The sequence below is a fragment of the Natator depressus genome, chromosome 2 (assembly GCF_965152275.1).
Source record: "Natator depressus isolate rNatDep1 chromosome 2, rNatDep2.hap1, whole genome shotgun sequence".
Taxonomy (NCBI): domain Eukaryota; kingdom Metazoa; phylum Chordata; order Testudines; family Cheloniidae; genus Natator; species Natator depressus.
Window position 1 is genome coordinate 4227772 of NC_134235.1, and position 13822 is coordinate 4241593.

General features: G+C 54.4%; 2 protein-coding genes across 2 annotated transcripts; one reads left to right on the top strand and one right to left on the bottom strand.

The window, feature by feature from the left end:
* Nucleotides 1-8149: 8149 nt before the first annotated feature.
* LOC141982044 (heat shock protein 30C-like) lies at nucleotides 8150-9202 on the bottom strand. The gene has a single exon (XM_074943723.1). The coding sequence runs from the start codon at nucleotides 9075-9077 to the stop codon at nucleotides 8415-8417; it is 663 nt and encodes a 220-aa protein (XP_074799824.1). The 5' UTR covers nucleotides 9078-9202; the 3' UTR covers nucleotides 8150-8414.
* A 727-nt stretch (nucleotides 9203-9929) lies between these two features.
* Nucleotides 9930-10999, top strand: LOC141982045 (heat shock protein 30C-like). The gene has a single exon (XM_074943725.1). It carries the CDS (start codon nucleotides 10068-10070, stop codon nucleotides 10728-10730), a length of 663 nt encoding a protein of 220 aa, XP_074799826.1. The 5' UTR covers nucleotides 9930-10067; the 3' UTR covers nucleotides 10731-10999.
* Nucleotides 11000-13822: the final 2823 nt, after the last annotated feature.

Genomic DNA, 13822 nt, shown 5'->3' on the forward strand with positions numbered 1-13822 from the left:
AGCTGCAACTCTAGATGTGATTTGGCCTTCCTGATTTCACTCCTGCATGCCCGAGCAATATTTTTATACTCATCCCTGGTCATTTGTCCAATCTTCCACTTCTTGGAAGCTTCTTTTTTGTGTTTAAGATCAGCGAGGATTTCACTGTTAAGCTAAGCTGGTGGCCTGCCATATTTACTATTCTTTCTACACATCGGGATGGTTTGTCCCTGTAACCTCAATAAGGATTCTTTAAAATAAAGCCAGCTCTCCTGGACTCCTTTCCCCCTCATGTTATTCTCCAGGGGATCTTGCCCATCAGTTCCCTGAGGGAGTCTAAGTCTGCTTTTCTGAAGTCCAGGGTCCGTATTCTGCTGCTTTCCTTTCCTCCTTGTGTCAGGATCCTGAACTCGACCATCTCATGGTCACTGCCTCCCAGGTTCCCATTCCACTTTTGCTTCCCCTACTAATTTCTTCCCGGTTTCTGAGCAGCATGTCAAGAAGAGCTCTGCCCCAGCACTTGCACCAGGAAATTGTCCCCTAGACTTTCCAAAAACTTCCTGGATTGTCTGTGCACCACTGTATTGCTCTCCCAGCAGATATCAGGGTGATTGAAGTCTCCCATGAGAACCAGGGCGTGCAATCTAGTAGCTTCTGCAAGTTGCCGGAAGAAAGCCTCGTCCACCTCATCCCCCGGTCCGGTGGTCTATAGCAGACTCCCACCACGACATCACCCTTGGTGCTCACACTTCTAAACTTAATCCAGAGACTCTCAGGTTTTTCTGCAGTTTCATACCGGAGCTCTGAGCAGTCATACTGCTCCCTTACATACAGTGCAACTCCCCCACCTTTTCTGCCCTGCCTGTCCTTCCTGAACAGTTTATATCCGTCCCTGACGGTACTCCAGTCATGTGAGTTATCCCACCAAGACTCTGTTATTCCAATCACATCATAATTCCTTGACTTTGCCAGGACCTCCAGTTCTCCCTGCTTGTTTCCCAAGCTTTGTGCATTTGTGTATAGGCACTGGAGATAACCTGCTGATCGCCCCTCTTTCGCAGTATGAGGCAAGAGCCCTCCCCTCTCACACGCTCCTGCTTGTGCTTTCTCCCGGTGTCCCACTTCCCCACTTACCTCAGGGCTTTGGTCTCCTTCCCCCGGTGAACCTAGTTTAAAGCCCTCCTCACTAGGTTAGCCAGCCTGCTTGCGAAGATGCTCTTCCCTCTCTTTGTTAGGTGGAGCCCGTCTGTGCCCAGCACTCCTCCTTCATGGAACACCATCCCATGGTCAAAGAATCCAAAGCCTTCTCTCTGACACCACCTGCGTAGCCATTCGTTGACTTCCACGATTCGATGGTTTCTACCCTGGCCTTTTCCTTCCATGGGGAGGATGGATGAGAAGACCACTTGCACCTCAAACTCCTTTATCCTTCTTCCCAGAGCCACATAGTCCGCAGCGATCCGCTCAAGGTCCTTCTTGGCAGTATCATTGGTGCCCACGTGGAGAAGCAGGAAGGGGTAGCGATCCGAGGGCTTGATGAGTCTCGGCAGTCTCTCCATCACATCGCGAATCTTAGCTCCTGGCAAGCAGCAGACTTCTCGGTTTTCCCGGTCGGGGTGGCAGATAGATGACTCGGTCCCCCCGAGGAGAGAGTCCCCGACCACCACCACCCGCCTCCTTCTCTTGGGAGCGGTGGTCGTGGAACCCCCCAACCCTAGGACAGTGCATCTCATGTTTACATCACATCGCTGTGGGCCAGGGACTGTCTGTACTTTAGTTCCATGGGGCAGAGTGACCACAGCCCACCGGGAACTAAGAACAGTGCGGGGTGATTGGGGAAATTCACTCAGACTGTGACAGTTCCAGAGCGGTCCCACCACCTGGAGAGACTCACATGGGCTGGTTCAAAGTGAATTCTCCAGAGACCAACAGGGACAGAAAGGCCTTCTGGATAAATAGCCTGAGTTTCCAGTGACTTGGGCCCTTCTTTCTGACCCAGCAGACGGACAAGCCCTTCTGTCCAAGGGGAGCCCCACTCCTTAGGGAAGGGCTGGAAGGATTGACACTTACAAGAGGAATCATGCGACACAGAGAGAGACGTGGGTGCGGCCAGTAGGACATGGGCGACCTAGGTGGCTAACCTGGCATAGGTGCCTTACTGCAGGAGAGGGTTTGAGGCTGAGGCTCCTGAGTTGGGGGAGGCACTGATTTCTGGCCCATCAGCCAGGGCTACCAAGTCAGCTGCTCAGACACGTAAACCCCTGTTCTGTCCCTGCCCATCCGGTTGACAGTTTCAACTGTCTGGCTGCGGACAAGCCCTTCCTTCGTCACCTCCCACTCCCCACGCGATGCATGGTCTTGGTGCTGTTGTATCGATTACAGGGGCCCCCAGCGTTAAAGGTGTTATAAACTCCTTCAGTGTGCAACATTGAAACTGTGATACAAAGGTTCAGGGCGGGAGCTGGGGCGGAGGCACTTGCTTTCTGCAGAGACGCTGGCTTACTCGGGTTCTTGGCAAACACCCGGACACACTCCTTCTAAAGTTGGAAGTTGATTGCTCAAAACCCAAGGAAGGACTAGAAAGCAAAACTCAAACTGAGTAACTGTAGAAAATAAGGTAATTAAATCATACTAAAAATCTCTCCTTTTGGAGGTTGTGATGGGGTGGACTAGGCTCTGAGGCCCCCTGCTGGAGGCCTTGAGTAGGAGTAGTAGTAGGATTTTATGTTTGTATTTTGTATAATTTAGAATGAAGGATAAAGAATAATAATGTCGCATGTATTAAATGTGTTAGGGTATGATTTGATCATATCCTGCCAGTCAGCCTTTCTGAAAGCAGAATGGAATGGCCTAATGGGCCATTGGTAAAGATGCATCAGCCAGCATCTGGGACTGGAGCTGATTTCAAGGCAGTGACAGACCTTTAGGGTCACCATTTTCTTGTAGGTTTAGCACTTTGAAATAAGTAAAGAATGGAATCCTGCATTGCAATTTGATGTTCCTGTTCAAATGGATTGTGTAAATCAATCCTGTTTTGTGTGTGAATGAGGAATGTGTGTGTTAGAAGATAAATGTGAAGGCCATCACCGGACCAGACGTCCTAGGTAGGAACCAAGGGCAGACGTAAGGGCGCCAGGAGATTGCAACAAGCCCCTATTGAGATGTCAGAAGAGGGCAAATTGGTGACTCTAAAAGATGTGGCAGGCACCCATCAATGGGGACAAGATAGCTGTGATCAAAACCAGCGTGGGATAACTCCCTGAAAAACTCGATGAAAGAACAAGATAAAGGATGAGAAGAAGAACAACTTAAGAAAACAAGCACTCGTCAAAGGACAATTGATTACAGCAGGACAGTGCAAAACTCCTTGGTCCCAGTGAAGGAAAATCACTATATAAACAGGGTGCTTTTCCATGAAACTTTGGGTTTGTCCTGCCAAGACTTCCCCGGAGCATTGTGTCGCAACCGACAGAACCCGGCTCCTACCTACCCGTGCTCAACCTAGCTGACCACTAGATTGATCCGGGCTCTGGACTGGGAACTATAACATCGACTGGCGGGACAGTGTGTGTGATTTGAATGCATATGCTAAATGTTGTATCTTCAATAAACGTGGCATATTCTCTGAAAAAGATCCCGTGTGCTTCTTATAAGCATAACACTGCCACACCCCGCCCCAGAAAAGGGCCTTATTGAATGTCTGGGAGGCGGGCGGGTGAAAGCCCACCTGTGGCTAAAGGCCCCTCTCCCAGCCTTGTGGGAGGGACCGGTGGACCCTGGATACAACTAAACGGGGGACAACTAAGAAATAACAGGGCAAGGGGTGGAGGTCACAGGTTCAGTCCCAGGGATCCAGCGGGGCACACGGAGCAGAGAACGCCGGACAGCACCCACTGCTCCTCAAAGCTATCTAGGGAGCCAGTGGATATTTTGTTTTCCCAGAAAAGGGCAGTAGAGAGGTCCTCCAAGCTGCCTAGAGCGGCTGTGTAGGAAGCAGCCAATCAGGGCCCAGCAGGTCAGTATAAGAAGAGCTGCAGGGCCAGAGCCAGTTCAGTTCCTTGCTAGAGCTGGAGGAGAGTGGCTCTTGTTCCAGGCTGGGACTTTACAAGGCCAAGGCCCTGAGGTAAGGGTGAAGAATGTGCGTGAGCCATGGGGAAGTGGCTCAAGTAATTAGAGCAGCAGCAGCAGCAGCAGCAGCACAGTTAATTTAGAGGGACGTTGTGGATGGCTGCTACCTATAGGGTCCCTGCGCTGGGACCTGGAGCAGAGGGTGGGTTTGGGTTGCTCTTACCCCCACCAGCCACTCGCAAAGTGGCTTGGACTTTGAGGCACTTGTATAGACTGTAAGTGTATATTTGGGCACAATGTGGAATATTCAGTAACCTGGGAACAGGATCTCCTAGGATGGTGCCTGAATCCCCTCAGTACTGACAATCAGGGATCACAGAATATCAGGTTTGGAAGGGACCTCAGGAGATCATCTAGTCCAGCTGCCTGCTCAAAGCAGGACCAGTCCCCATTTTTTTGCCCCAGATCAATTTAACAGCCCCCTCAAGGAGTGAACTCACAACCCTGGGTTTAGCAGGCCAATGCTCAAACCACTGAGCTATCCCACTGAGGGCTGGATGTTGTGATGCCATGATCAATTCCAGAACTCACAGTTGAACTACAAAGTTCTTGAAACTAGTGTCGAATTAGCCACTGGGCCAGTGCTGAGGAGCCCTGGCCAATTGGGGCTCCCCCTGCCCACCCGGCGCACCTGCTGGGGAGTGTGGTCAGGGTGTAGGGGTTTGCCCTGCTCTGCCTGCCTGGCTCTCCTGCCAGGGAGCAGGGTTGGAGTATGGGGACTTCCCCTACTCCCTGGCAGGAGCGCTGGAGGTTAGGGGGGGACCCCACTTGCTCTGGCCCAGGGCCCCACAAACCCCTAATCTGCCTCTGTCTGAGGCAAGAGCAAGGCCTGCTGCTGTCTTTCCTCTCTGAAAGAAAATCCTTTGCTCTGCTCTGTGCCTTCTGTCCTGGGCTCATGGAAAACGAACGTGAGAATTTTTCAAAATCTCCTTTAAAGAACCCCCAACAGGGAAGCCGTGGGAGGCATCCTTCATCTCCTCATTATTTCATTGACCAGTTCAACCCATTGCCGAGAGCAGTCCCCAGCTTGTGTCCCTGGCCTGCCATCCAGGGCAGGTGGAGAGTCTGTGGCTCCCCATAGTTTCCTGCATGACTATTACCCCGACCCAGCTCCAGCTTCTGCCCTGGCCTGGGGGTGGGGCCTCAAGGGTCAAAAAGCAGCAGCCGGGCCAGGGTAAGAACCACCTCTGCAGCTGTAGGGAGCTGCAGATGCTCCATCTATGCTGGGTGGGGGGCCTGGAGGGCAGGGACACAGGCTGGGGGCTGCTTTTGGGCCCCCCCTACCCCAGGCATGTGGCAGGTCCACAGCTTCCCAGGGTCCCTGGGCTGCTCTTACCCATGCCAGGCTTCAGCTTCTGGGCTGGTCAGGGGACGGGGCCAGGCCCATGGCAAAACCTGGGAGGGCCATGGCCTGTTGGCCATGCTCTTCCGGAACCCACGGCTGTGTGTACTGTACACAGAAATGTAAGTACAAAATTTACATTCCAGTAGATTTATTTTATGATGATATGGTCAAAAGGAGAACATAAAGCCATTTTTCAGTACTAGTCTGCTGTGACACTTCCGTATTTCTATGTCCCGTTTTGTAAGCGAGTCGTTTTTAAGTGAGGTGATAACTGAAAGGGGGCCAGTAGTCTGGAAAGGTTCCGAGCCACCCTCCTGGCGCACACAGGGCATTCCTCTGCCGCAGCCTCCTAGAAAGGCCCTGTGTGCCTGGGAGCGAAGGAACAAGCTGGGCTTCCCAATGGGGCAGCGAGATGGGCAGCTGGCCCTGCCAAACAGGCCCCTTCCCGTAGGATTTGCTGATAAGCGACAAGGCCACGTTTTGTCTAGTTTTGGCTCCCCCTCGACTGTCCTGTGCACGGAGGTTTGCAGAGGTTGCTTTTATATTTTACTCCTGTCAAGGTTCCTCCCCCACTCTGAACTCTAGGGTACAGCTGTGGGGACCTGCATGAAAAACCTCCTAAGCTTATCTTTACCAGCTTAGGTCAAAACTTCCCCAAGGTACAAAATATTCCACCCTTTGTCCTTGGATTGGCCGCTACCACCACCAAACAAATACTGGTTACTGGGGAAGAGCTGTTTGGACACGTCTTTCCCCCCCAAAATACTTCCCAAAACCTTGCACCCCACTTCCTGGACAAGATTTGGTAAAAAGCCTCACCAATTTGCCTAGGTGACTACAGACCCAGACCCTTGGATCTTAAGAACAATGAACAATCCTCCCACACTTGCACCCCCCCTTTCCTGGGAAATGTTGGATAAAAAGCCTCACCAATTTGCATCGGTGACCACAGACCCAAACCCTTGGATCTGAGAACAATGAAAAAGCATTCAGTTTTCTTACAAGAAGACTTCTAATAAAAATAGAAGTAATTAGAAATAAGAAATTCCCCCTGTAAAATCAGGATGGTAGATACCTTACAGGGTAATTAGATTCAAAACATAGAGAACCCCTCTAGGCAAAACCTTAAGTTACAAAAAAGATACAGACAGAAATAGTCATTCTGTTCAGCACAATTCTTTTCTCAGCCATTTAAAGAAATCCTAATCTAACATGTACCTAGCTAGATTACTTACTAAAAGTTCTAAGACTCCATTCCTGGTCTATCCCCGGCAAAGACAGAATATAGACAGACACACAGACCCTTTGTTTCTCTCCCTCCTCCCAGCTTTTGAAAGTATCTTGTCTCCTCATTGGTCATTTTGGTCAGGTGCCAGCGAGGTTACCTTTAGCTTCTTAACCCTTTACAGGTGAGAGGAGATTTCCTCTGGCCAGGACGGATTTTAAAGGGGTTTACCCTTCCCTTTATATTTATGACAACTCCCATCACAATTATTCGTCTGTGCCCCCCAGGGTCTGCCCCCTTGCGGGCACCTGGCAAATTGCAGGGTGGGGTGCTAGAAACAGCTAGTTGGTTCCTAGTCCCCTCCCTGACCAAGTTCCCAACTGCTAAGTCACTGGCTCTCAAAGTGTGGGGTGCATCCCCCTAAGGGGGGGATGGAGGAACATTTGAGGGGGCACAGAGCATGGCTGAAGTCAGCCTGGGGGGCAGGGAGGGAGCGTCACACTTCCAACCCTTCTCCGTCCCCAGATGAGCTCCGCCTCCAGACCCAGCTCTGCCCTTGTTCCCCTCTGCCCCCAGCCCAGCTCCCCCTTCAGCCCAAGCTCCACTGCTGAGGAAACCTTGGCTGTTCAGTAAGGGAGGGGGGCTGTGGACAGATCCCATTTCTGGGAATAGGGGGAGCGACTGGAAAAGTTTGAGCACCACTGGCCTGACCCTCTCAGAACAGTGACCTGACTTAAGTCACCAGTTTTTGATTATATCAGACTGGGACTGTACAGGCAGCACCTCTGAACCCCTGCCAGGGTCATGTTTCCCCCACTGTTTTAAAGAGAAAATGGTTTCTCTCTCAAGGCTGAGAACTGACCTGGTCTATTTCCAGAGTCTGATACAAAATAGTCAAAGACACTGACAGCCAGGCATCACACTGTGTACTTCCCCTAAAAAAAACAAACAAACCCATAGCGTCGTATAGGGTGGGGAGGCAGCTGAAAGGTTGGTTTGAAAATGTTAAAGATGTGTAAATAGGGGCCTTAGAGCTTAAAGAGGTAGAGAAACCCCTTCAAGTACCTTTAAGGATCAGGGCTCTGGTGCCCAGTCCCCACCCAGTTAACCACACCAAGGGTGACCAGATGTCCCATTTTTAGAGGGACAGTCTTGTTTTCAAGGACTCTCTTATCTAGGCGCCTATTATCCCCCACCCCATCCCTTTTTTCCACAGTTGCTGTCCGGTCACCCTACGGACACCTTCCTTCAGAGCAGTGACTGGATTTTGGTCACAACTGTGATTCTCCCGCCTCAGACTGGAGCCTACAACCAACACCTCTCAACCCTCAGCAGGGTCTGGGTCCACCCACTTGAGATGAAAGCAAGGGCTAGAAACAGGGACGGGAACAGGCCTGGCAGAAACGGGGGGGTATATTTCTACAGGTCAAACATAGAGACTCAAGGCAGTAGAGCCCATCACACGACACAAGTTTGTAGTTAAAATAAAAACCTTTACTTTGTAATTCAGGAGAGGGATAAAAGTTGTACAAAAGCCCAAAGCGCTGATACAAAACGAGCAGAGTCAGAGCATCCCAGTCCCTGCTCCTACAGAGAGACACGTAGAGCATAGAACAGTTGCTGGCAGCCCAAGAATGGGCTCCGAAACCTTCACACCCAGACCAAGGGCTGCTCCAGCTGGGCTGAGTGGAATCAGATGGACCAGAGGCCCAGGGCTACTGGAGTCGGTGGCTGGTTTCAGGAATCTCTGGGGCTGGACCCCTCAGTCTCTCCTCCTGTCTCCATCTCGCTGCTCCCCGGCTCCTTTCCCTCCGCGGCCAGGTTCCCTTCTCCTGCCTTCCCCCCCGGGCAGACGCTGATGGGAACGGCTCTCCCTTCGGCAGCTGGCAGGGCCAGAGGCGGCGCTTCGATGCAGAGCTGCCCGTCCTGGGACAGGGAGCAGAGCAGGGCCTGCACGTTCACGGCTTCCGGCAGGAGCGTTTCTCGGCGGATCTCTCTGTACTCGTGGGAGCAGACTCCAGCCCCCGACTCCGTTTTCTTCTCCTGCTTCCCCGTCACCGTCAGCTTCCTCCCGGCCAGTCTCACCATCAGCTCAGCTGGGGAGAAGCCGCTCACGTCCAGGGAGAGCTGGTACTTCTCCTTCCCCGGCGCCCGGGACCCGGGCTCCTTCCCAGCACCCTCGGCCAGGGACCGGCCGCTCTGCCTTGGCGTCGCCCTCCCCTGGCCTCCCCCGCGGAGAAGGGGATGAGCCAGCAGGAGGGAGTGTCTCATGCGCTCCATCTCCTCCAGGGGCGTCGGCAGGTCCCCCACCAGCTGGCCCCAGAGGCTGGGGGGACCCGGCCCCACGGGGCTGGACACGGGGCCACAGCCCCGCCACAGCCACACTGGGAGCGGGAGCATCCTGCCGGGGCCTGGCGCCGCTGGGCCGAGCTCAGCTGCCGGGACGCTGCTGCTGCTGCTGCTGGAGCCGCCTGTGCCGGGCTCCCTGCCGGGCTGCTGCTGCCTGGCTCCGGCGGCCCCAGCGCCGCCCTTTATACCGCGCCGGGCGCTTCGGGAACCTGCCGGTCCGCCTGGGGGCGGGGCCTGGCTCTGCTCGGGCGGGGCGGGGCTGGGGGCGGAGCTGCCGGGCTGGGCTTTGCTGGATCCTTCCCGATCCCGCTGGGGCAGGGAGGGAGCGGGCCGGTCTCAGCGCCGGGGGCAGAGGCTGGAGCCGGGGGAGGGGGGGGGGGGGTGGCAGAGGCTGGAGACGGGGCGGGGGGGCTGTTACATATTTAGTTTCGTTTCAGGCATTGTCAGGGTTTCACTAACGCTCCCCCAGCGATTGATGGGGAAGGAGGGGACCCATTCCGTGACCCGCACTCACGGGAGAGATCGGAGTGACTCCCCTGGGGCTGCTGGTGTGAACAGGTTCGGGACGCAGCCCGCCTTTGGGACTGGAGACGAGTCTCTGTTATTGTGTATTACACGTGCGCTGTGGGGGCGTTTGCCAATCTCACGTGTCTGCGCCACAAATCAACTGTCCCCCCCGCCCAGACACCGGCCGGGGAACGGTCACCTCGGCGGTACCGCCCGGCCAAGCCTGTGCCCCGGCGCTGAGACCGGCCCGCTCCCTCCCTGCCCCAGCGGGATCGGGAAGGATCCAGCAAAGCCCAGCCCGGCAGCTCCGCCCCCAGCCCCGCCCCGCCCGAGCAGAGCCAGGCCCCGCCCCCAGGCGGACCGGCAGGTTCCCGAAGCGCCCGGCGCGGTATAAAGGGCGGCGCTGGGGCCGCCGGAGCCAGGCAGCAGCAGCCCGGCAGGGAGCCCGGCACAGGCGGCTCCAGCAGCAGCAGCAGCAGCAGCAGCAGCGTCCCGGCAGCTGAGCTCGGCCCAGCGGCGCCAGGCCCCGGCAGGATGCTCCCGCTCCCAGTGTGGCTGTGGCGGGGCTGTGGCCCCGTGTCCAGCCTCGTGGGGCCGGGTCCCCCCAGCCTCTGGGGCCAGCTGGTGGGGGACCTGCCGACGCCCCTGGAGGAGATGGAGCGCATGAGACACTCCCTCCTGCTGGCTCATCCCCTTCTCCGCGGGGGAGGCCAGGGGAGGGCGACGCCAAGGCAGAGCGGCCGGTCCCTGGCCGAGGGTGCTGGGAAGGAGCCCGGGTCCCGGGCGCCGGGGAAGGAGAAGTACCAGCTCTCCCTGGACGTGAGCGGCTTCTCCCCAGCTGAGCTGATGGTGAGACTGGCCGGGAGGAAGCTGACGGTGACGGGGAAGCAGGAGAAGAAAACGGAGTCGGGGGCTGGAGTCTGCTCCCACGAGTACAGAGAGATCCGCCGAGAAACGCTCCTGCCGGAAGCCGTGAACGTGCAGGCCCTGCTCTGCTCCCTGTCCCAGGACGGGCAGCTCTGCATCGAGGCGCCGCCTCTGGCCCTGCCAGCTGCCGAAGGGAGAGCCGTTCCCATCAGCGTCTGCCCGGGGGGGAAGGCAGGAGAAGGGAACCTGGCCGCGGAGGGAAAGGAGCCGGGGAGCAGCGAGATGGAGACAGGAGGAGAGACTGAGGGGTCCAGCCCCAGAGATTCCTGAAACCAGCCACCGACTCCAGTAGCCCTGGGACTCTGGTCCATTGACTTTACTCAGCCCAGCTAGTGAGGCCATTGTAATTGATGTGAATACTTCTGAGACTATTCCTGGGCTTTGTCTCTACTCCACTCACTAACAATTTGTGTGTCTGAGGAAGGTGTCAGTTGCTCTGTGACTGCATGCGGGTGTAGAGCACAGTTGGTGTTTAGAATTTTTTACCTTGTTACTTTGATAACTAAACTTTTTACTGTAAATACATGGTGGTGCCTGAATTCTGTTTTCTGTGTGATCTCTTCCTACTTTTTCACATGGTTCAATTTTTCCCCATGGTGTAGAATTAATTTTCAACCTAACTTCCAAACAGCAGGGAGGAGGATGTGAGACCTGGTCAGGTGTTAAGAGCCATGGGTTGGATGGGCTGGCTAGAGGAGCAAGTCAGACCCCTCTCTTCTCCAAGAGGCTGCCAGGGAGCAGAATATTTGCTTGGGGGGGCGGGCGTGGATTGGGAAACAAATAACTATATTTGTAAAGCACATATGGCCTGCCTCCTCCACCAGAGAGCCCGGGGCCTTGCACTGCATAAGGAAATAACTGTGATGGGGCTGGAGTAGAAGTACATGCTCTAGATTTTGTTTTGTGTACAGCAGCTGGCACACTGCCACAGTATAAGTCAGACATGTTTTCAGAGCAGGGAAGGAGGGAATGGCAGTACAGCGGCAGCCAATGGTGCCCTGCCCCAGGAGTTCTCAGCCAGGGGGTCCTGCTTCGCTATGTGGATAGAGAGGCCCAGAGAAGGGCAAGAACTGCATTGCTACAGCTCTGCAGTGAAGTAGTTTTTAAAAAGTGCTTTTTAAAATTGGGATAGAAGGGCAGAGAATTGTGGAGGAAGGAGTTGTCAATGGTGAAGCAAGCTTGGGGCAGGGCCATCTGCCAGCCACAAGGCTGTCTGTCCAGGCTGGAAGGCCCCTTCCCTACTGGGAGGCCAGATTCTCCAGCTCTCCAAGCACACTGTAGGCCTGATACAGATAACAGCAGCTGGGATGAAAAAAATGGTGTCAGTTTAAGAAACCCCCCAAAGCCTGCCATGTTCCTACAGGGTGTTGATCCAAACCACTCCCAGCTTTGCCCTTGTGGAGTCTTGTGCTAGCAGCATGTGGATCTGTGTGGCCTGGATGGGTCCCCTCTCAAGCCTCTCTTCCCAGACCCGAGCCTCTTGGTGAAAGCAGTTTAAAAGGCAAGGGTAAGAGTTTATATGAAGGGGACACGGGATGGTCCTTGGCAAAGGAAAGGGTTACAGATCTAGTAAGTCAGGTGCAATGGTTTGCAAGTGGAGAGGCAAAGCTGGCCTTTGAAAAGCTGTCTGGCCCTTTAGAGTCCTAATAGGGAGTGGATTGGCCCAGGTGCAGAACTAACCCAGCACCACCTCTCTCCATCCCCTTTACCATTAGGCCTGCTTCCCCTTACAAGCCCTCTCCCCTCCCTGCTGCTGGAAGCCTTAGAAGAGCCTCTCAAACAGATGAAGAGCTTTAGGCCCCTACTGGCCACGCCCCATGTAGATCTGCTCCTGGGCTTGATGCAAGGAAGCCAACACCAGCCACTGCTGCATCCCTATGTCAGGAAGTGGGGATGGAGGGAAGGCTAACCAACTGACCCAGGTTGGGGGTTGAGGCCTGGCTGGCAGAAGGGGGTCTCTAAAGAGGAGTCAGAGCAGAGGTGTGGCAGCAATCGGGGATCCCTGCAGGGGATGAACCTCACAGCCCACAGTGGTGCTCCCTGCTATCCAGCAGGGCTGAAGACCCACCAGCAGGACAGCTACTGGAATGGAGCTGGGGGAAAGTAGGAGGAAAGAAAAGGGTTCCAGCAGGGGTAGTGTTGACATTGGGGGCAGGAGGGGGCAGAAGCAGCAGCAGCATGAGGTCCAGGCTCAGGCTGTAATGCAAGAAGGGACCCTCAAGTAGAAGGGCCAATGAATCCAAGAACAGTCCTAGCACTAACCCACTCCTGGAGCCCAGCTGGTTGGGATCACCCTGCAGAGGCGCAGAGAGTGAGGGGTCTGAGAAGCAAAGCTATCCCCCCACCCCCCAGAGAGCAGGAGCCAGAACAATTAGGGGAGGGGCTACCACCTGGAGAACTGGTCTAGGATTCCCCTGAGATTTGTTCTAAGCACCAGCACGTGTAGGCTCACCAGCTAGTGGGGAATCTCAGCTTTTCCTGACCAGGTCCTCCACCCTGCCCCACTCAGTCTCCTGCCCTGTGCACAGTCTCCTCAAGCCTCCTGTCCCTTCACCAGCCCTATATTTTCCTTCCTTTTTCCTCAGTCTTCTACGCCCCTTCCTTGTCCACTATCTCCTCCTGCTTCCCAATCCCTGACCCCTCTGAACCCTTAGATACAGCCAGTTTGCTCAGGGTTATTCACAAAGACCAGGGTGGCTGTTAGTCTGGGGAGTTTGACACATAAATGGCTCCTAGCTGTCACCTCCGTACTGTCAGATGCCCACACTTCGCTTGAGAGCCTAGTTTCCTGAATCACCCGAACACTATAGGAGTGGACGGGGGAGCGGAGAGGGAAAAGCAACCCGCACTATCACAGAGAGCTCCTGCTCTGACTCTAGCTGTGCTCCCACCAATAGGGGACAATATGACCCCCTTAGCCCCACTCTGGGAAAACGGCTCATTGAAGAACAAGCACACCAGCACGCAGGCCCATGGCTCTATTTGAAGACATTGTCAAATTGAACTGGTATAATTAATTGCATTGCCTGAAAAAAATCAGACCCAGTATTCTTCTCCCCAAATCAGTTTAAGGCAAAGTTACAGCAACCACTAAAAGAAGAGGCTTACACATCAATCATCAAAGAACAGACACAAATCTGTAAAATATACAGAGGTTTAAACAGTACAGAAAACATCAACCAAGCAATATACTAGAATGGGAGCACTGAGGGAGGCCAATGCACATTATTCCTGTCTGACTTATCAGGCATCAGAGCAGCGACTGGGTTATTCCAAGCGAAGTCAATCTGATACCCGGAGTCTGGACCTTCCCAGTGTTACGAGCTAGTGTGACATGTCACAAATCATGCAGCATCCATAGA

Excerpts from the sequence above, each read along its gene's own strand:
- LOC141982044 (XM_074943723.1), bottom strand. The coding sequence starts at position 9,077 with ATGCTCCCGCTCCCAGTGTGGCTGTGGCGGGGCTGTGGCCCCGTGTCC.
- LOC141982045 (XM_074943725.1), top strand. The coding sequence starts at position 10,068 with ATGCTCCCGCTCCCAGTGTGGCTGTGGCGGGGCTGTGGCCCCGTGTCC.